Source organism: Poromitra crassiceps, assembly GCF_964638095.1.
Source record: "Poromitra crassiceps genome assembly, chromosome: 5".
Taxonomy (NCBI): Eukaryota; Metazoa; Chordata; class Actinopteri; order Beryciformes; family Melamphaidae; genus Poromitra; species Poromitra crassiceps.
Genome location: NC_139642.1, coordinates 49757984 through 49780969, shown reverse-complemented (window position 1 = coordinate 49780969; position 22986 = coordinate 49757984). Strand labels below are relative to the sequence as shown.

At 45.7% G+C, this 22986-nt stretch overlaps 2 protein-coding genes across 2 annotated transcripts in view; one reads left to right on the top strand and one right to left on the bottom strand.

Moving 5' to 3' along the window:
• map3k10 (mitogen-activated protein kinase kinase kinase 10) overlaps positions 1-11867 on the top strand; it is a gene marked incomplete at its 5' end in the record, with an annotated part of 35425 nt that extends 23558 nt beyond the window's left edge. The window contains 10 exons of the mRNA XM_083637931.1: positions 2159-2339; positions 2658-2806; positions 5703-5878; positions 6406-6652; positions 6988-7110; positions 7251-7389; positions 7525-7637; positions 7767-8077; positions 10628-11165; positions 11281-11867. Of these exons, the coding sequence (XP_083494057.1) occupies positions 2159-2339; positions 2658-2806; positions 5703-5878; positions 6406-6652; positions 6988-7110; positions 7251-7389; positions 7525-7637; positions 7767-8077; positions 10628-11165; positions 11281-11711 (2408 nt within the window). The 3' untranslated portion in view covers positions 11712-11867. The remainder of the gene's footprint in view (positions 1-2158; positions 2340-2657; positions 2807-5702; positions 5879-6405; positions 6653-6987; positions 7111-7250; positions 7390-7524; positions 7638-7766; positions 8078-10627; positions 11166-11280) is intronic.
• A 7983-nt stretch (positions 11868-19850) lies between these two features.
• The window catches only part of ttc9b (tetratricopeptide repeat domain 9B), a gene marked incomplete at its 3' end in the record, with an annotated part of 23980 nt that continues 20844 nt past the window's right edge, over positions 19851-22986 (bottom strand). The window contains exons 2-3 of the mRNA XM_083636912.1: positions 20831-21013; positions 19851-19945 (exon numbers count right to left, since the gene is read on the bottom strand). Of these exons, the coding sequence (XP_083493038.1) occupies positions 19851-19945; positions 20831-21013 (278 nt within the window). The remainder of the gene's footprint in view (positions 19946-20830; positions 21014-22986) is intronic.

Genomic DNA, 22986 nt, shown 5'->3' with positions numbered 1-22986 from the left:
GCCTGGGTAAACCCAGCCCCCACGTGACCTGCTCTCAGACCTGCTCTCTCAGTCACTAGGGCCTAGTGCAGGGGTGGGCAACTATTTTTCATGGGGGGCCACATGAGAAACCCAGATTGTTGCCGGGGGCCGAACAAATATTGTCATGCCGTAACCCATGGATGGGCAACTTTGATGATAGAGAGGGCCACAAAAAAATGTCCTCGCTACCAGATTTTGCTGAGGGCTGAACGGCGCCAGCGTGAAAAATTTGGGGCATTTGAAGCCAGGTTTAGAGGAATAACTCATTTTAAATTAACAATTGTGATGTCATTATTCAGTCTTAACCACCAATATTTGATCCTTTTCCTCACTCACTCCTATGTCACCACCTGCTCTCCCTGCAGGGCTTGAAATTAACTTTTTTCACCACCTGCCAATATGGCTGCTAGATTTTAAAGTTACCAGCCAATTAGAATTTCCACTAGCCGAAATGTTTTTCTTGAAATAAACCAGAATATGAGTGAGTTAATTTAAGCATAAGTATCAGTAAGTGCATATTGCATGTTGCGCTCAAGTGCACTGTAAAAAAAAAAAAAAAAAAAAAAAAATTGGTGCAATTCCATCGCGGGCCACACAGGGGGCGCCCGCGGGCCGCATACGGCCCGCGGGCCGTATGTTGCCCATGTATGGCCTAGTGACTGAGAGCGGCTACATTTACACATCTGACAGAAACAGCATGTTAGTGTTTCAAAGAAGAGTTTTGTGGTTATGGATTATGATTATGAACCTGAGGGTCAAAGACCATATGTGATAATCCCCTCTAGTGTCAGACTGCTGTCAGCTTCCAGTTAACCTGAAATACATTTAGTCCATTACCTACAGTAGACAGCTGACTACAGTATGTTGAGACTATTTACCGACCCTTGTATGTGTGTGTGTTGAGTGTGTATTTTGGTAGTCACACGTCACACCGACCCTTCTCTTTGCTTTTTTTTTTTTTTAATTATAGTGTTTTTTATTTTCAAACTTAGACAAGAAAATAACAGTACATTACATTCAACAAAACATTCCCCAATCCCTCCCCCCAGCCCCTCCCTCACCACAGTTCACGGTCAATACAGTAGTTGTTTCCAACCATATGGCTGAAACCCCTGCAATACAGAGTCAAACAAAGAAATCAATACAAATTTCATAATGTGAATGACTTTGTGTTGAGAGTAGTAGTTGGGTATACTTATTACAGCTAAAGTGTGTTACATCAATTCTGGATCAATCAGTTGCAGATTAATGGTGTCCATATAGCTAATATACGGCTGCCATATGTTCGTGAACTGATTGTATCTATTTCTCAAAACATAGGTTATTTTCTCCAAAGGTATACAGTTATTCATCTCTGAAAACCATTTTGACAGGGAAAGAGGGAAGTGTGATTTCCAGGTTAAAGCTACACACTTTCTTGCGACTGCAAGTGCAATCTCCACAAATGTAATACTATTGGAACTAAGATTCAAATCTGTGAAGTTGCCAAGTAGACACAGTTGGGGTTCTAAAGGAAAAGAGACCCCTGTAATACAGGACATGGTGTCACACAAGTCATTCCAAAAGTGCCGTAGTTTCACACATGACCAAGTGGCATGTAAAGATGTACGGTACCTTCTGTTGTGCCACATCTGAAACACATTTCGGAGAGTGCACTATTGTACTTATGTAACTTCTGAGGAGTATAATAAAGCTGATGGAGAAAATTATAATTAATAAGTCTGAACCTTGAATTAATGGTGGCACACACACTTTCTCGACACAGATCTTCCCACAGAGCCTGATCTATGGTTGTGTTCAAGCATGACTCCCACCTTTCTTTTGATTTATGTATGTTTAACTTAGGGCGCTTTTCCATTAACAGTGAGTACACTCTACTTATAAATTTGTATGAAACTTGGTTATCATGAAGTAGTTGTTCAACACTGAATAGTTCCAGCAAGGACATTTGATCACCAAGCGTATTCCTAAGAAAATCCCTTAATTGAAGATATAAAAAAATGTCATTCGAGGAGTTGAAACATACTTACAACCTTGACATTAAGCTTTTTTTTTTAATACCCTTCTCTTTGCTTGTCTGTCCTCCTCCTCTATCCTTCCCCTCTACCCTTCCTTCCCTGTCTCCTCCCCTCCTCAGTCCTCATCCTGGAGCCGTTGGAGCGGGACGATCTGAGCGGGAAGACGCTGAAGATCACAGACTTTGGCCTGGCCAGGGAGTGGCACCAGACCACCAAGATGAGCGCGGCGGGGACCTACGCCTGGATGGCCCCCGAGGTCATCAAGCTCTCCCTCTTCTCCAAGAGCAGCGACGTGTGGAGGTACGCCACTGCTCTGAGAAGTTCCTGAGTTGTGTCAAATTGTGTGTGTGTCAGAAGGCAGACTGGCGAGCCACAGAGGGAGCTTAGGGTGTGCTTGAGATTTTGTTCAATAGAAAATCAGCTGTAATCTAAAATATGAGACATTTCTGCAGCTAATAGGGATCATGCTAGGCTTATGTAGCATTTGAAAACTAATGATAATTTGGTGGATTTTTTCGAGTCAAGAAAGAATCAGGCGGCAAGCTCTTACAGTCTTTCAAAGCAATTTCAAACCCATTGTCCGTGTGTTTTTCTGTGACTCTCCCTCCCTCTTCCTAGTTTTGGTGTGTTGCTGTGGGAGCTGCTGACCGGAGAGGTTCCGTACCGGGAGATCGACGCGCTGGCGGTGGCTTACGGCGTTGCCGTGAACAAGCTAACGCTGCCCGTCCCGTCCACCTGCCCAGAACCCTTCGCTCAGCTGCTGGGAGGTAAGGAAGCAGGTCATTTTAGGTGATCATCAAGTCGATACTCGTGTCCTTGTGGAGAAGCCATCTTCACAAGTTGTCCCGGGGGGAGAACACATTTCTCAAGAACATGAGCACAAAGAGAGAGAGCACATCTTTACAGTTTCAGATGGGCTATGTGTGTGACATTTTGCAATCATTTAAGATGCATAGATGTTCATTTTCCAGCTGATTCAACCGTCTCTACTTATACTTATTATAGTACTTATATAGTACTTATAGGCTCTTGTGCCGTCTGGGTGTGATAAGTTATTCTCGCAATGAACTAATCTTGGGGCTTTGCCTTCATTCTCATCCGTCACATGACCAATGTCTTGGATCTTGATGTGTCCTCTTGGCAGTGGGCTTAAGTTGGTAGATGTTCTATCAAATACGTCATGGAGGACACAGGAACGCTTTTTGTGAATCACCGTTTGACTCCAAGTAGTCCGAGTTTGAAATATTGGGCGTCTGCGTAGTGCAGCGGTAGATTCCCTGACCCCGCCTACCAACACGAGGGTGGCAGGTTCGAGCCCCCGTGTTACCTGCGGCTTGGTCGGTCATCCATACAGGTACAATTGGCTGTGTCTGTGGGTGGGAAGCCGGATTAAGTTTGTGTGTCCTGGTTGCACTAGTGCCTCCTCTGGTCGGTCGGCCTGTACGGGGGGGGGGAGGCGAACTGGGAGGAATAGCGTGATCCTCCCATGCGCAACGTCCTGCCAGTGAAACTCCTCAGTGTCAGGTGAAAGCGACTGGCGACTGCACAGTAGTAGTAGTAGTAGTAGAAAACTTTAATGTCCTCCAAGGAGGCAATTTGTTGTACAGCACAGTACCAGAGGACACAGACACATTAAAATAACATACACAACTCATAAAAATCATAAAATCATCTGTAGTGGTAAGAAAATACGCAATAATACTGTGCATTAAAGTGCACGTGTCAGCAGCCCGGCACATTTAAAGGGCGTATCTAATATCTATGATATTGCATATTGCATACTGCCCATTGCTGATGTCCAGCTACATTCTCAATCTCATAATCATAATAAAACGTTCTTAATCTCATAATCATAATTAAACAACAATAACTGTACTGATAATAATAAAAAAACAAATAAAAACTTCGGATTCCCTGAATCTCACGCCCTGGCGGTGGACATGTGCACATGTATCAGAGGAAGTCTAGTCTACAACTCTCCCCAGTTTGGGGGGGGGGGGGGGGGAGTTTGAGAAAATATTACTTAGTATTACTTGCTGTTACCTTTCACTCTCCATCTGGAAGCTAAGTGGTACAATAAGAGTTCAAATGTATAGAGACCATCTGTGCTGTCTTGGGCTATTTCTCCTTTTCACCTTGCAATGAATCCTGGTGCTATGTCTGTGTCTGTGTATTAACAGGCTCTTTACTTGTTTTACAGTTCAGGTCGCTTCTGTTCAAACACACCAACTTGAACTTTACATTTGCCTCAGCACACTTTCATTCCCAAGCTTCTTTTCTTGAGGTGAAAAAACTGGATATGTTAATTTATACCTAATAAGCGGTACTGTAGCTGTTGCGGTATTTGTCCGCCCCAGCAGCACTGTCACTCTGCTCCTAAAGCTCTTCTCCTCCTCATCCCTCTCTCCCTCTCCTTCATCCATTAAGCTCTCCTTTGTCATCCCTCCATCTCTCTCTCTCTCTCTCTCTCTCTCTCTCTCTAACCATACTAACCATGTCCTCCTTACATTTTGCTCGTATGGTTTCCAAGTACATCCGTCCATGTTTGCCACGCCCAAGCGCCATCCACTGAATCCCAAACAACTTTTCCTTTGATTTCAGATAGTAATTTTCCAATGTTTCCAAATAAATCGGTCTTACCGATATCTTCAATCAATAATCAACAATCCATCATAATTGTTAATTGCAATTAAACACACAATCCATTGCACGACACTTCATATTTCATAGTTGTTTTCTTTAATGAATGTTAATTTCGATAAACAAAATCAAGGAAATATTCAATAAATTGTTAGATCAAATAATCAATTTGGCTCCAATATACCTTCTTCTTACATTTTCTTCACCCTTATAGTCTCTTCTTCAACCTTTTCATTGTCACTTCTCACTCATAAGCATTACCTGCAGAGAACAGTATTTTTAGGGTATTTTTAGGGTGTGAAACCGCTCTCAGCAGCAGTATTCAGATGAGCCATCTCTTGTTCAGTAGTAGAACATTGTGGTTCAGGTTTGGTGTTCAGAGCGTAGCTGATCACTGTGTGGCTCAGATCACCGTAACACCATGAGTTTGTGTTTGGCTCATGATCCACCATGCCATATGTCATGCCATCTTGCTCTTTCACAGTTCTCCTGTCCCTTAGTAGGAGAGTCGAAATACACACACAAAAATCCAGATTCCTGACCATTCCTGGTTCACCTGCACCGGTGCTATTGCTGCTGTTCTATTTACCAATGCATACTACCAAATCCAAGACATCCACTGGCTCATAGAGGCGTCACCTGTTATTATAAATTACTAAATTGCTGTTTAATTAGTTTAATTGGAGCTGTCTCTATCCCCCTACAATACACTTTCTTAATATTGATAGTCCTTAGTCCCCCCGATGGTAGTTTATCTTCCTGGGTGACTGAATGGCATTCACTATTATACACTGGCACCTGAATGGGTCCATCATGAAGTGTAACAACATTTTAATTTACATATTTTATTTGCTGATATTTTCTGTTCAACACAGAACACCAAAACTTGGTAGATAATAATAAATAATCCTGAATCCAGCCATGATTTCAAAGACATCCAGTGGTTTCATCTGTTACTATAGTTGATTAAGTCATTGTTAAATGAGCTTCTGACCCTCTGTCCCTCTTGACACTTCTGTTCAGAGTGCTGGAGTCCAGTCCCCCACAGCAGGCCCTCCTTCACCAGCATCCTCATGCGACTGCTGGCCATCGAGCAGTCCGCCATGTTCCAGATGCCCCTGGAGTCCTTCCACTCCTTGCAGGAGGACTGGAGACTGGAGATCCAGCAGATGTTTGACGAGCTCAGAGCCAAAGAAAAGGTGAGGATGGGGTGTGACACTCTCCTGCTGGGCTACAATGGGACTGGAAATGTGATTCATAGATCCAGTTTGGTCTTATCAGCTCAGACTGGTAACCTAATGACTTATTTTCTATCATTTGCATATTTTTTTGAAAAGCGCTGTACAGGTATGTGGACTCTGGATGCATGTAGATGCTCATAAGATCAAAACATATTCACTGCATTTGGTGTCCTCCACACAAAGCTCTTCTGTCTTGGATTTAGACTGGAAAGTCTACTGTGGTTTTGTGAGAATAACTGCAAATGTTGACGCCATATAACACATCTGAGTAGGAAGTTATCTCACCATGTCACTGTCTGCCTGAGGTGTTTCTGCAAATTGGAATGACGTGAGCAACAAGCCCTTAGCCAGAAGGTGTTATGTTGCTATGCTAACACCGCATCTCATTGTAATTTTCTCAATAAAATCTCCTCTCCTCTTCTGTTCTGTTCTCTCCCCTCCCCTCCTATCCTCTCCTCTCCTCTCCTCTACTCTCCTCTCCTCAGGAGCTGAGATCTTGGGAGGAGGCCCTGGCTCGAGCAGCAGAGGAGCAGAGGGAGCAGGAGGAGCAGCTGAGGAGGAGAGAGCAGGAGCTGGCGGAGAGAGAGATAGACATCGTAGAACGAGAGCTCAACATCATCATCCACCAGATGTACCAGGAGAAACCCCGGGTCAAGAAGAGAAAGGGCCACTTCAAGAAGAGTAGATTGCTCAAGCTGGGCAGAGACAGCAACTGCATCAGTCTGCCCTCTGGTGGGTGGAACAAAGAACTGCAGTCATTATGTTCAGCCTCCCAGTTTGATGCCATTTACCTGCTGTAACACAGTGCACATTGTCTCAGTGTAAACACACGCACACACACACACACACACACACACACACACACACACACACACACACACACACACACACACACACACATTGCATCAAGAGGTGGGATGGCAGTAACAAATTAAGTCAATGTATAAATTCTAGGTCTATGATTACATTCACAATTTGTTGTATTTTATGGAAATGTTTGACAAATGACTGAAATGAATGAATGTAAAGGCATTATTCGTTTTCCCTGCTTGTTGTCCTGGGCGCAGGCTTTGAGCATAAGATCACAGTGCAGGCGTCTCCCAGTGTGGACAAGAGGAAACCCCAGGGGAGCGAAAGCACCACCCCTCCTTCCAGCCCAGGGGTCATACCCAGGCTGAGAGCCATACGATGTGAGTGGAAATAATAACTGAGATGAATGTCATTATGCATTCTGTGTGTGTGTGTGTGAGGGAGAGACAGAGGGGGAAGGGGGAGAGTGTTTGTGCCTGTGGGCTCTATGAATATTTATTTTGTTTTAATCGTCCCTCAGTGACACCGAGTGATGGCAGTAAGACATGGGGCCGTAGCGCCGTGTGTAAGAAGGAAGACTTGTCCACCAGCAAGAAAAAAGGACGCACCTGGGGGCCGAGCTCCACCCACCAGAAAGAGCGCGTCGGTGGCGAGGACAAGTATGTATACAGCTTGTTTACATGTATACAGCTTGTTTACGTGTAAATAATGTAAACAGCCAGTTATTTTTTTAGATGTCTCAGAATTGACTGTTCCACAACACATTGCCACTTTGAATTTCTCCCTCCTTGCAGACTGAAATCGCTAGGCGAGGGGTGCAAAGTGTGGTCGTCCAGCGCCCCCAACCTGGGCAAGTCGCCCAAACATGCGCCCATGACTGCTGGCTTCTCCAGCCTCAATGAAATGGGTGAGTCTTGACCTTCGCGGCGAGCTGTGCATCGCTGAGTGCCAAAGACACAAACATGCACCAGTCAGACTCACTCTTCTCGTTTTCACACCTCTGCCTCTCCCCATCCCCCGTCTTTCTCCTCCACAGAGGAGTGCTGTGAGTTGGAGGAGTCGCCTGGGTCCTTCGTGCCCCCGGAGCCCAGCAGTAACGGAGCGGTGGAGGACGCAGGCGCCCTGTGGGGCAGCCTGGGGCCCGGCGTGCTGCCCGGTGTCGGGGGGTCGAGCACAGGCACCTGTGTGGGGCCCGCCCCCGCAGGTCCGGGGACAGGTGTGGGCTACCAGGACTCGCTCCGCCGCTGCAGCCAGCGGAAGAAGAGCGACCTGCTCTTATTAGGCTGCGCCTCTCTGCTGGCATCTGTGGCCCTGGGACAAGACTTACTGCAGCTGGGGAAACTGCAGGTAAGAAGAGACACACGTATACAACATACATGACTGTATTATACAACATACATGACTGTGCATTACTTATAGAGACGTTATCTAGTACTAGTTTAGTTGATGGGTGAATAATGGTTATGTTTAATGTAAATAGTAATGTAAATCATTTAGATATGTGTGCGTAATAGATTTCACGGCTTTCGCGCCACTACCTAACTAGATAAACATGTCAGGGGTGTTTAACTATCTGCAGCGTCAGTTTGGTTAAGTATTTTGTGATTTCTTTAGTGATTTTAATTATATTTTAAGGCATCAATATTGTACAAATACAGACTCCTCTCTGTTATATGTGATATATTTCTTTATCTGGCTTCTATTGGGGTCTGCCCTTTATTTACGCGTACACACAACACTCCCTGGCTATTGATAGAGATGCTGGCACAACTAATTGCCATGTTTGAAAGGCTTGTGGTGAAGAAGGCCCATGTGATTCTTAAATGTCCTGTTCTGCCCCTTAGAGGGCAGCTGATCTGAGGCCATCAAGAATAAAACAATGAAGGCAGTAATTAATCCACACTGCTTAATTTACACATTAAATGATGTGTTATTATAATTACTTTTTATTTTTCTCAGATTAGTGTTTTTTATTTGACTATATCAGGCTATTGACTCCCTGTCTGGTCTCATCAAGTGATGCTTGTCTCTATGTTGTATGGTGGTTTTGTTAAGTGATTTTAATGTTTTTTATTATGTGTATTTATTGTGTTTTCATTTAAAACCCTGTCTGCAAGCAAAGTTCCCCTTAGAGGGATAATAAAGTTAAGTGAATATATATAATTCCATAATCACTTTATTAGGTACAGCATTGTTTACACAAAGAGCTTGCTCCTCGACAGTGGGTTACCTATAGAGACAGTCCGCATGTCTGGGAACGCCCACAAAATGTTAAACGGCTGGCGCGCGAGTGGGGTAAAACCGCTGATATATCTCATGGGCTGACTCACAAAAAGACGGTGCTGCGGCTCTAAACTACATGTTTGGGGGTTCTAGAGCAGAACACAAGACGTCTGCTCAGAAGTGCGTTTACTGCGGTGGTTAAATCCCTGATCATGTCTGCCTGGGCTGGGCTATCAGCTAAATTCTAACTTTGCTGAATTGATAGAACGGGGAATTTACCCCACCCTGACCCCGCCCCCAGGCTAACCCAGCGTCTATTATGGGCGTTCCTAGAGCCTGTATGGGCGTTCCCAGACATGGGGACTGTCTCTATACATAAGTATAAAGCATGCAGACTGGGTTCATAGCTTTCAGTTTGAGTGTGTGTGTTATAGTGGGCAACACATGTGATTTATGCAACTTTGAAGTGGCCGTCCTGTGGGTCAAAATGCCTCTGATTGGTTGGACGAGAATGGCAACATTCATTCAAGCTAACAAGCAGAGGCCACAAGAAGGCAAATACCAGCTTGGTACAACAGAGATGTCCAGAAGGTCATGTCAGAAAACACAGCCTGTCGGACCTTGAAGCAGATGGACCTCAGCAGCAGTAAAGCCACACTGGTTCCACTCCTGTCAGCTGAGAACGGGAAGATGAAGCTGCAGCGGGAAAATCATCACCAAGACTAGATGATTGAAGAGTGGGAAAACATTGATTTGGTCTGACAATTCTCACTCTCTCTTCACACATGCTGATGGCAGATATGAAAAAATGGGTGTAAACGACACGAATCTATGGATCCTTCGACAGTTGGTGGCGATTGAATCTAATGTTTTCCTTGGCTCACATTGAGCCACTTAGAAGAACATCCCTCCATGGCCACAGTCTGCCCTTTGTCAAACAGATACTTCCAGCAGGATAACGCACCACACGGCACAAAGCAAGCCGGTACCGGGAGTCTGATGGGACATGAGTCCAGTGGCCTGAACAGCCCACAGATCTCAACCTAGAGAAGCTTATGGGCTGAGGTGAACATGAATGTGCTGCCAAAAAGCTGTGTGACACTGTCGAGCCTGCCAAGATCCAGGTGGAAGGTTTCCAGCACCTTGTTGTCTCAACAAAGTGGATAGTGAGTGTGCAGTGAGATAGTATCATATGTTTCAAATGCAGGATACATGAGGACACTCACTAGACAAAGTGGAAGATCAAATCAGCCCAAATTACAGCAGTTATATTGCTCTGATTACTGGGTTTTTTCTCCTTTTGTTCTTCTTTGTCTATGTTATTTGCACCTGTGCAAACAGAATGTTTAATTATGTTTAAATTTGTCTATGCTATTTGCACCTATGTGCAGTGAATGTCACTGTTTCTGGCTTGTTTTACTGTTATTGCTTGTTGTTTCTCTTGTTTTCCTGCACCTATATGCCCTGTCATTTTGCACTATGTTGTAACGGAGTCTACAGCACAATAATTTCACACGTGATACTTGTACTACGGAGTGACAATAAAAATCTTGAATCTTGAATCTTGAATCTTCTTCTTCTCCCTGGTAATTTAGCTGTTTCATGGTAAGATATGATCTCAATGATCTACTAAAACATAGCATGTTAATGTGACCTGGTGTTGTGTGAATGCAGGTGCTCCAGGACGAGCAGGACCTCCGGGAGGAGCAGCGTAAGAAGAAGGAGGGTCTGTTCCAGCGGACGGGGCGTTTCCGCCGCAGCACCTCCCCACCCAGCCGCACCCTGTCCCTGTCCCTGTCCCGCCATCATGACTCCACCCTGGCCTGCCTGGACCCCTCTCCGTCTGTCACACTCCTCTCCTTGTCCTCTCTCTCCGACTGCAATTCCACCAAGTCCCTGCTTCCTTCTGACCCGGACGATTACCCCTCGCCCGCCGTGGCGGGGGTCAAAATACCCGCGGCGGCACCTCCACCCCCTTCCCTCAACCCGCTCCTAGACCTGCGGGCAGAGAGCTTCAAGAAGGAGCCCAACCAGTCGCTCACTCCCACCCACGTCTCTGCAGCCCTGGCCCTGAACAGGGGGCACAGACGCACCCCGTCAGACGGGGCGATACGGCCCCGGGCCCAGACTCTGGGACATCGCCGGACACCATCGGATGGAAGCATGCCCATGCCTCCTCCGCCAGGAGCACCCAGTTTTGCAACATACAAAGGTCAGAGACAAACATGTAGGGTTAAGCTCTGCTTTTTACAACGTTAAACGCGTCATCATCTGACCATTCTGACCAACCTCTCCCTCTCTCTCTCTCTCTCTCTGTCACCCTCCAGGCGCACAGGACAGCCTGGACATTCCTCGCCTCCCTGACCCCGGCAGCATCTTCCCAGTCGTCCAGCGCCGCAAAGCCCCCGCCCCGCCACCGCCGCCGCCCATCCCCGACCCGGATCCCCTCTGCCTCATCAGCCCCCTGGAGAGACCCAAGACGCTGGAGTTCGCCCCCCGGCCCCGGCCCACCCCGGCGAAGGTGAGGGCCGACCCCTGGAAGCTGGGCTCTCTCTCTCGGACCCTTAGCTCCTCGCCGGGCAGCAGCTGCGACAGCCCCCTGGGCTCCGGGGACAGCAGGGACAGCAGGGACAGCAGCGCCAGCGCGACAAAGCCGAGCTTGATGGACATGGACGTGGAGGGTCAGAGTTTGGACAGCACTGTGCCCCTGTGTGGACAGCGGCAGGCTGCAGCTCTCTGTGGACAGCAGTCCTCCTAGTGAGCGGAGGGAGGCTGAACATTTCCAAGTGGACCAGTTTGCATACAAGCCCATTTTCAGAACATTGCAGCTCGGGCTTGTCGCAGTCTGAACAAGGAACGCCTACTGACGTCTGAGCCCAGAAAGAGCACACTTTGAATTTCTCTTGATGTGCAACAGCCCCACTTGCTTGTCGTGTTTTGTAGGCACTTGTTGGAAGCCATCCCTTTCGTGTGCCCTTCAACACGAGTGCCCCGATGAGGCTCGATGCAAAGCCCTTACAGCAAGCCTCTCCCTGTAGTGCCCACGAACCTACACACCACTAAGGGTCCGAGAGCCCTCTTCTAAGCCTTGCTCACTGTACTCTCGGTGCACACCCGCCCACCTTCCCCACAGCACTTATGTTCCCTCCGGAAGCCATCGCTAACTACTCGGTGACCCACGGCCGAGTTGCATTTCCCCCCCGAGACGCGATAGGAGTTCAAACCCTTAATAAAAAGCCATTGAAGGACCCGGAACGCCACCTTTTGACACTGCTTAGTGTTCATTTCTATCCGTCTGCCTGCTGCTTTTGGTCTCGTCTGTGGAGCGTTTGACCTTAACATTTCGTTTCTCCCCCGGGAAACAGAGGGTCTGGATTAATTATACGTGATACACTCATGTATCATCGTTGTTCCTATTTTGCACGCGTAGCCGTTTGTAGCCGTTTGTTCTGCAGGGACACAAATATCTCCCGCATTGTCTCCGTAGTCAGACCTCTAAGAAGTCCACTACTTCTTTAGTCACTAGCCAGTCAAAGAGCGTTCTCATTACCTCCCCTTCCCATAGACTTTCTGCCTTTACCAAAACCTCATATTTCATCTCTGTATGGGGGTTAGGCAGGAACAGAGAAGCCTTTTTCACAGCACTGGTGGACTGGTTATATATATCCTCAGCCTTGTACAGTAAGAACAGAGAGTTTATTTTCTCAAAGCTTACCCCATTCCTAACCTGTTAGCAAATCGCATTGTCAGACCAGGTGTGTTTCCGTTTGTGTGTATATTCCACATTATCTCATGTGCGGACGAACGCAATGGATTGTCTGTGTGTGCTGGTGTTTGTCAGTGCATGTTATTAGGAGCAGATGATTTTCTGTGCTACGCAGCGCTTGTTTGAAACGAGGCCGCTCTGGTTGCTGCACACATTTCTCATCTCTTTGTCTTTTTGACGTTTAATGAAAAACATTCCTCACTAGCAATCGATACGCCTCTGTATGGATGAATCCCCATCATACCACAAAAAAAATGAAATGTTGAATTTAATCCACTCTGCAACACTGGGGGGGTGGGCGGGGGGTGGGGTAAATACTACCTGATTTCTTATAAATAACTTCAACCTCATGTTGATCTTTGACTGTTTGGAAGCTTGATATGATCCCCTCACCTACTGTATTCTGTATTGAACATCAGTGGCACTTTAAGAGCCATGTTGTGCAACTGGTTTGTCTTTCTGTGAACTAGTGGACTTGGCACAAAGTGGACAAATCAGAACGCAGAACTCTGTTTAGTTGTCTGGAGTCGTCTTTGTAAGGTGGGCACGAGCGCAGTGCTGCTGTAAGGAGCCGGAGAAAATGGCCCACTGATATTGTTTTTTTTAAACTGCACAGTTAGACCTGACTGCAGATGGTATTTACTTGACTGTGCAAATTTCTGCGGGTGTGAGAGTGTGTGTGTGTGTGTGTGTGTTTGTAGGTGAGAGAGTGTGTGTGTGTGTGTGTGTGTGTGTGTGTGTGTGTGTGTGTGAATACGAATGTGTGTGTGTGGGTGTGTGTGAATACGAATGTGTGTGTGTGGGATGTTATTATTTGTATGGGATGATGACAATCCCAGAGGTAGAAGAGTGAGCCCGAACTCATTCTCCTTGTGTGGTTAAGAACACTGAGTATTTATTAAAATTTGTTGTTATTATTGAAATAATAATTAATTATTGTTATTACAACGCTCTTCCCGGGATATCTGTATATATTTGTTAATATAACACAGGCAAAAACCAAGGAAAACCTAGGAAACTACTTACTGATACATCCGTGTACAGCTGTCTCCAGTCTCAACCTGTGACATTTCTGCGTTAAAATGAGGAATAAGTGTGTACAATGTGAGAGTGATTGCCCTGAGAGACAGAATAAAAGACCAAGAAAGATGCTTCAGTGTCTGTGCTATGTATGTTTTATTTCTATGGGGTGAACATCCTGATCTAGTGGTGTCTTTTGATTGTCATATGTAGGTAATACCCGACAAAAAGGTGTTTGTTGTGTGAGCAACATTTTAAGTGGAATGCCATCTTAAGAACTGACAGGAACATTTAGTGTGAACTTGTATCTTTACAAAAAGATAGACCTGAGAGAGAGAAGCCTTGTATAACAAAGCATTATGTAATAACATGACAAAATGTAATACCTTTTCATTCCATTATGTGATTACAGCCGTATATTGTAATAATCTGCCGGGTTGTGTAATACAAAGCTTAAAGGCAATCTCTAATAACATACACCACATTTTTTAATACATTATTAAATATTGCAGTGGTTATTATTACAAAATGCGGGAGTTGCACTTTTGTACGATGGTTATTTTGTAATAACCACCACGATTTATTACAAAATGTGGCAGATTGTTACAAAATGCGGGTGTGTATTACATAATGAAGTGAAAATGTATTACATGTTGTGTTATTATTACATAATCTATTGTTGTGTTTGTGATTTCACTGGGATGTTAAATCAGGGGCTGATCCATCCATTGACAATGAATGGTGACTTTGTGGAGAAATAAGATGCAAATTGAGCTGTCACGAAAAAGAAGGGTTTTTTGTTGTTTGGGGGGGGCGGGGGGTGCCATGTTATTCTCCTGTATAAGATCGTCTGGCAGTGCCATGCATATATCTATGGTGCCATGCATGCAGCAGCAGGACAAAGGCTGCTGCAGTAACAGACAAAACCCTCTAGATGTCGTCAGAGAGGCCTATGATGTCATTATAATCTCACTGCACAGCAGAAGGCCCTTTCAAGTGCACGGTATTCCTACAGGCAATGCATTCCTACAGGCCCTCTCTCACCATTCGCTTACCATAAAAGGCAGATGATGGTGCATTTCATGTAGAAAGAAAGCAGTTATTGGATGGAGTATATGATCAAATATTGGATTCAATTTTAAACGTTATAGCGAGGAAAGGCCTCTTCCGTATGAACGCCATAGTCTACAGGATGTAATATTATTTTTAGCATCACAGGCTTTGAATGCAAAGATGATGACAGACACACCAATACACAGATGCTCACACACTCGACTGCTCGGCCTGTCAATGTGACCGCCGATCAAACACCTTTCCAGACGCCAGCCAGTTACCTAGCAACCACACCTCACTTCCATGGTGATGCTATTAAAAGCAACAACAAAGAAAGGGAAAAAAGCAATGATGGACCTCAAAATGAAGTGATCGAGGAGGAAGGGAGAGGTGAAGCCCAGCAGAATAGGTCGGGTAAGTGTTGAATGGCAAGCTCACAGCCCTGAGCCCAACACAACAGACAACATGTGATGTGCATATTATATTGTCTGTCTGTGAATAATCCAGTGTCTGTTTTCAGCTGCCACGCAACCTCATCCAGCCTGTTTTTCACCATTTTTCTTTCCTCCTGTCAATCAATCAATTGCCTTCTCCTCTCTCTCTCTCTCTCTGGGAGCCATTAAACTGTGCAGTGAGTCATGACAGACTGATTACTACCGTGGGATGTTGGGTGGGTCGGTGGAGAAGAGTTAGACAAAGAGAGCATCACATAGCCATTTGGAGGATGATTTTTGTCCAACACTCCGACCCGTACAGTACAGTACCACAGTACCATGAGTAAATATATTCTGGTTATGAAAATAAGCTCCCCAGCCCTGGTAGTGTTAGTACAAGAGCAGACAGCATGAAGTGAGATGGGGAGAGGAGAGAGGCAGAAGGGGAAGAGATGGTTTATATGTGTAGTAGCATTTTTGCCACAATATTTCATATTTCAATATTTTAGTGAAGATGTGAACTGACCAGTGTGTACCTAAGTCTACAGACGCATTGTCTATTATCAGTTCATCACACCACAATTTAAATTCAAAATTTAGATGTCAAAACAAGTGATTTTCTATTTATAGGATAATGGTAGCTTGAACCCTTGATTGATAATGACACTACAGACTGAATCCTCTATATTTTAGATACTGAATTAATTTACTTTGAGATCCGTGTCTGTACTTTGTTCAGTATATTGTATTTCAATTTGTAACCGTCAAATCCAATCCAATCAAATCAAATCATTACCAGTAATGATTTCTTCAAATATTATCAACCAAAATATACCTCTGATCAGCTTTCTAGACTAGTGTAGCATCAACTCAATCGTTAACTCAGGTGAACTCAAATTAATTTGAGTGGCACAACACGACGACATTCCTCTTTGTTTGAAACTTTATTCATAATCTTCATTTACCAATCAATAGTGCATTCCCAGGCTAGCAGTTCAGTAAGACCAGCGATGGCCTCTGATGTTTAGATGTGTCGAGCACTGAATGGACAGACAAATCTCCCAGTGGCAAATTGGATATCGTAGCCACGATGCCCCCAGGTTCAGGTCCCTCTCTGTCGATCGACACAGGCAAAAACGAATAGAGATGGTCCCATTGTGCAGAGCGGCTCTGTACAGTAAGAAGTTCCTCAGAGTTCTCCACAACCCGTCCACTCCTGCGTAACCGGTTCCCTCACCAGAAATGGACGCTTGGGATGAACGGTCATTTTGAAGGGTTCTCTAAGGGCATTGCACATACTCTGAGCAGGTTCTGGAGTGGACCCCCTAAAATAAGGGACATCAACAGAAACACCAACAAATCCAGACACAGTCACAAAGCAGCTCTGTGGGGGAGCTAGCGAAATCTGTGTTCCTTTCTCTTGCTTTCTTTTCCGGTGATAAAGTAATTCAGTAAAGTAAAGCTTTTCACAACCATAAAATTTCCCATTTTTGTTCCTTTTTTTTGTACAATTGTATCATATATTTTCACAAAAACTACTTTGACATTTTGACAAACATTTACCTCAAATGACATCAAAGGAAAGAGCAAAAATAACACAGCCAGTATTTAATTTTCCATCTCTCTTTTTTGTTGTGCTTTTTGTCGTTTGTTTTCAAAGCTACACTGATGTAGAGATCGGTGTCTCCATCTCTACTTGCACAGAGAGTGTGTGGTCGAGTTATGCTCACAATAACAGCTTCAGAGTCAGTCCTACTAATAGTTATCAAGAGAGTCGGTCACACGTAGAGCTGCGGCAGCCAGAACAGAACCTGGGCCTTGTTTCATGTGCAGCTAGTTTCCCCTAGACAGCCGTATACATTGAGCTAGAACAACTTAGCACATTGAGACAAAAACAAGATGGTGCCATGGAGAGAGGACCATGGGAGGAAACCTATCCTCGAGGGGCCCCGTGGGTGAGTCGTTCAGCCCAGGCGGCCATGGAGACCAACCCTACAGGTGACACCGTCCCTCAATGTTGTTTGTTGATTTAGCTCCTCTGGGATACCAGGGGCATAGAGAGAGAGAGAGAGAAAGAGAGAGAGAGAGAGAGAGAGAGAGAGAGAGAGAAGCAGAGAAAGAAAGGGAGAGGGCAGAGATGAGCATCTAGAGTGAGGAAGACAGCCTTCCCATAGAGTTTCTATGACCAGTTCCAAATAATCTCATCTCTTCATTGCAAGAGAGTGAGATGGAGCTGCAGCTGTTTTACTGGGGCTGATGCTGGCCTACTTCTCCCTCCACTGGAGCCTCTGTATCATGTTGGTTTCTTCAACGCATGGCGCCATCTCTCCAGAGTCCCATTGACATACTTAAGGTCCCTATTTCCCTCCTATCAGGTCACTGGCAAATGGGAGGGAATCATTTACAGCACCTCTCTTTGAATTTCTCTTCCATCCCTTTTCAGTTGATTCCTAAGCAGTGGAATTGGGTTTCGCCTCTTATCGCCCGCCTTGGCCAAGGCAGCAGGTGTGACCCTCATTCACGTGGTGACGAAGGAGCCTTTTCATACAGGATTCTCATTCGATGCCTATTCTACCACTGTGATCACACCTCGGTCTGTCTCCACATTCTGGCATTTCTAAAGAGCAGAATGGGTGAAATCGAAGTATGAGAGAGCGGGTTAGTGGCAGCATGCCATGAGAGAAAGCAATAGAGTAGATACCATCCCTATCTCATATAGATCTGACATGACTTTCTCTGGAGCCGTACGTACATCACATGCAGGAGGTGGGGCTTGCACATAGGAAGAAGGAGACTGGGGTTCATGGCATTAGAGACGAGGGAATTAAGGTCATGCCTTCACAAAATGGTCAAGCCAATGTTCCTCAGAACAGGGCAGGTAGACGTATGCCTGTGGTAGATCTATCACAAAAGCAATATTGGCATCGTCGATGCGAGCGAAGCAGTGGCAAATTGTGTGTATGTGTCCGTACTCAGTTGTATTGTCTAACGCCAATGTGTATTATCTGTCCTTACAGACAACAATTCTACGTTTGGAACAATTTTCCAAACTTAACATTTAGCAAACACAGATACTGCATCTATCAAAATACGTGAAAGGAATCTCAAACGGCACACTCTTGTCGATGTGTACTAAAGCTGACTGGACCAAGATGATGGTAGGGAGTGGCGGGACAGAGGCATGTGATTGTTTCCCTGCACTAAGCACTGCTCAGTGTCTCCTGGGTTAATCCATATCTGGGAAGCTTCAGCAGTAGCGATAAAGGGTTGGACCTCCAGCATAGCAACGATGAAATTAGTCTATTTCTGGCTATAGAGTTTCCAGCTCGCTGCAAAGCTCAGAGTGGAACCTCATATCCAATGGGGGGGGGGGGGGGGGTTGATGGAACTCTAATTCCAGTGGCTATTTTCCATAGTGACATCATTCACTGGAGAGCAGAGAGCGGCGATGGGGGGGAGGGAGGGGCTTCAACAGTCCTGACGACGACGACAACAACAACAACAACAACACGCGGTCCAGGAGGGGGTTTTGGACAACAGATTCAAGACAGTTTCCACAACAGCACACCCGATGACAGCAGAACAGCAAGACTCCCGGAGAATTCTGTCTGTTTGCTTTGTTCCTTTGAATGGAGGAAGATCGCACGCACATTTTGCTTATTAACAACTGATCACTACTAAGTATGAAGAACACCGAAAGCAAAACCTCAATAAACTTTGCAAAGGACAAATTACAAACACTTGAATTAGCCCTTGAATTGAAAAACAGTCCGGGAAACGGAGATACATGGCATCCAGGGGAAGATTAGAAATACAAGAGAAGAGCGATAGAATGAGCATAGAGGCAGGCTATTTGTCTGACGACTAGCTACTCGATGTCAAAACAACAAGAGATTTATTGTGCTAGTCTGTTGCGTAGTCTGGCTAAGGGGCCTGAGTGAGGATGTACAATCAAAGTGGGGTATGGTCTTGATATGTGACACACACACACACCTCACTATCCCCTGCTTATACCTCCACACACACACACACACGCACGCGCGCACACACACACACACACACACCCCTCCTCCCCACATTGCCGCGCTTCCTAACCTTGACATTCTCGTCAGTGTTCAAAATAAGACAGAGAGAGAAAATTTGAGGGATTAGAGAAATGAGATAGAGCAAGAGAACAGAAACAAAATACATCCCCCCCGTTTTTAAAACAGTTACTAAATTACGCAAATGTCCCTTATTCGTATGTTTTTAATCTCCTTTTCTCATTCCACCACAATGACTGTTTCATATGAGTATAATAAAGCATTTTTTTAGTTTTTTTGTTAGATTGACTGTCTGCATCTAGAGAAGGGAACCACAGCACCTGAGGGAGAAGGGGGCGTTAAAGTAGTGGGAAAGAGAAAGGAGGGAGAGAGAAAGGAGAGAGAGAGAGAGAGAGAGGATTTGGGGTACAGACAGCGCTTGATATGTTTCCCGTTCTTGTCCATCGATGGCGGGTGTTTGGGTCTGTCTCGTCTGTGGGCTGTGCTGTCACGGGTCGATAGGAGAGGAGAGGAGGTGGAGGGGGGGATTGATTCGTAGGTCAGAGGTGGGGGCGGGGGTGGAAAGGTGAAAAGGTCAAGGGTTAGCCCTGGGTCTCTTTGCTGTTCTCTCGTTCCCGCTGTTCGCTCCTACTCATCTTCATCTCTGTCAGCTGGATGTACCGCAGCACGTTGGTGTCTGTGATGCAGAGAGGGGTCAGTGAGAGGACGGCAGGCCGGAGAGAAACACTATGTTACATTTTTACTTCAATCAAAACAATCTAACTGAAGCTAGAACCTTACGTCTCCTCGATGTAAAAAATAATAATTAAGTGACTTTGGTTGCAATATATAGACCTTCACATAGTGGTGCTTCCGGTCATACTGCCTCTCATTTGTTATATGAATTTAACTGATTGTACAGTTTATCAGCACTGATCGGGGGTAAGACAGCTAGAATGTAGACACGGTCACAGTTCCCTATTGAATGTGTTTCCAAGTCTTTTAGAAAGTTTCTAAATTCACCAAGGGTAATACAATTTTCCAGGCACAAATCAGCTATAGGGCATTCCAGGAAGAGGGAACTGAGCTCCTCTTCCTTAGTTCCTAACCTCAGACACTAAGTACAGAGCGACGAGCGAAGGCTATAGCTGCTAGTATTACATACTATGAAGGACAAAGATAGGATGGGAGCACACCAAGAATGGACTTCTTAAAAAAAAAAAAAGGCCGGTAAAACTTTATAATAACTGCACACTAATAAGCATTAGTTAAGTATTAGTAAATACTTAATTGTGTGAGCGAAGTGAGGTCTATCTATGCCTTAAAAAGCATCTATAAATGAGATTAAATATAATCGTCAAATACAGTGCAAGTCAATACATTACAACTGTGTCTTTGAATTAGTTAATAATGCTTATTAATGTATGGACAATGCTTTATAAATGACGAATTAAGTATTTATTATTATTATTATTATTATTTATCTAATGCATAATAGTGTGCAGTTATTATAAAGTGTTACCAAAAAGGCAATTTGTTTCATATTTTTGAAGCCTTTCTAAGCCAAAATAAACAAACAGACCTGTGGGTTCGCGGTTCTTTGCGTCACGCAGGTAGCGTAGGGCACATTCGTAGTCTCCCAGGTGGTAGAAGGCGATGCCGGCGCGGTACATGGCCTTGAAGTGGTCTCTCTGGTGGCCCAGCACCTTCAGGCAGTACTCCTTCACCCTCTCGTAGTTCACCAGCTCCGACTGCAACAGACACGCTGCAGGCAGGAGGGAGGCAGAGGGAGACAGGATAAGAGTCTGACATTTCAAAATGCTTGATATTTCGTCATCATAATTATAATAACGATTAAAATTGACACAAAAAAAATCAAACGTAATTCAATTTTCTTCACTCGCTCCATGTAAAAAAGTTGGTGTCTGCTTCAGTGCGATTGAAATGACCCGCCAGGCCACTGGGTCTAAAATATGATATGGAGCGCAAGACAGAGAGGTAAAGATTTTGCTGACATCTCACTCTGTACCTTTTAATAGAGCCACAGTGAAATGTAGTCTCCACACTACTTCCTCATGCCGGATGGCAGCGCGTCGCCTATAAATAGTCAAGCGCCACAGTGGGAATCTACTAATGTCTAACAGCGTAGAAGAGACCTAAAAATCACAACACAGTTTGAGGGCCAGAGTGAGACTGTAATGTCTCTATACTGCTGAGCCTGATGTGCAAAACACAGAGGCATGGAGGAAACTCAGCTAGCTGGTCACGTCTTTAGAATGACGGCTGGCTGAACGCTGGGGCAGTGCTTAAGCTTGATTTCCCTGACATAGCAGATGTGTTGTAAGTGGTGAGGGCAGGAGGGGAGGAGAGAAGAGGAGGGAGGAGGGGGGGGGGAGGATAGGATAGAGGAGAGGGGAGGAGAGGAGAGGAGAGAGGAGGAGAGGAGAGAAGGGGGGAGGGGAGGAGAGGAGAGAAGAGGGGAGGAGAGTGGAGAGGAGAGAGGAGAGGGGAGGAGAGGAGAGAAGAGGAGAGAAGAGAGCAGAGGAGAGAGGAGAGAAGAGGGGAGGAGGGGGGAGGAGAGGAGGGGAGAAGAGAGCAGAGGAGAGGAGAGGGGAGAGCAGAGCAGAGGAGAGGGGAGAGGAGAGCAGAGGGAGAAGAGGGGAGGAGAGAGGAGTGGGAGCGCTGGATGCAGGCATCAAGTGAACAAGGGATATTGCAGAAGTCAGATCGGACAAGACGGGGCAGAAAGTGAGTGTCATAATGTAACTGAGCTGAACTCAAACCAACTGCTGCACTGCTGGGTAAAGTAAAGCGCAGCGTACAGGAGCTACTCAGGAGAAACACTGCTGGGTAAAGTGGCGTGCTGAAGCAAAGCGCAGAGTACAGGAGCTACTCAGGAGAAACACTTGCATTTCATTGCAGTCATCAATCCTATAGCTGTGCCTTGCAGCAGCACTTTGCTGTAGTGAATCTCAGCAGCTCTGAGATCAGCTAAGGACTCAGGAGGATAACTTCATTAGTAAAGACACACACGCGCACGTGCACGTGCACATGCACGCACACACACACACACACACACACACACACACACGCGCACACACGCACACAGCTTTTAGTCCAGCTAAGCGGTTAAATGCTGCTGATGGCTCACTTATCTGATCACTCAAAAGGTATTCCTCTGGTAATCACAAACACTTGGCTTCAGCTCCCACCTTGCCTTGTTCCTTCATACGTTCCCTGGGTTCACCCTTTCTTCTGTTCTCTCCCTCCATCCTGTTTTTCATTCTGCTTTGTCATCACTCCTTCCCCCTCTTGACATGTGTCTCCAATCTCCATCTAGCCGATAACGATCCTCTTCTGACATGTCTCCCATCCTCCAGCCGGCTGCTCCTGTATCCCTCCCTGTCTTTGATTGTCATATGTAACATGTAACAGGCCATCCCACCTTTCCCCCCCCCCCTCGATGGGAGTCTCTTGTATGCCTCCCCCTCTGTGCTCCAGGCTGCCCTTGACTCACAGACTGTGAATAACATGAGTCAGGACCTATTAGCTGGCAGGCAGGGTGAGGTGAGTCAGTGACTGAGAGATGGAGAGCGAGGGCGGGCCCAGGCAGGGAGGTGGCTGCAAGTGTGTGTGTCTGTGTGTGTGTGTGTGTGTGTGTGTGTGTGTGTGTGTGTGTGTGTGTGTGTGTGTGGGTCTGAGAGAGAGAGAGAGAGAGAGAGAGAGAGAGAGAGAGAG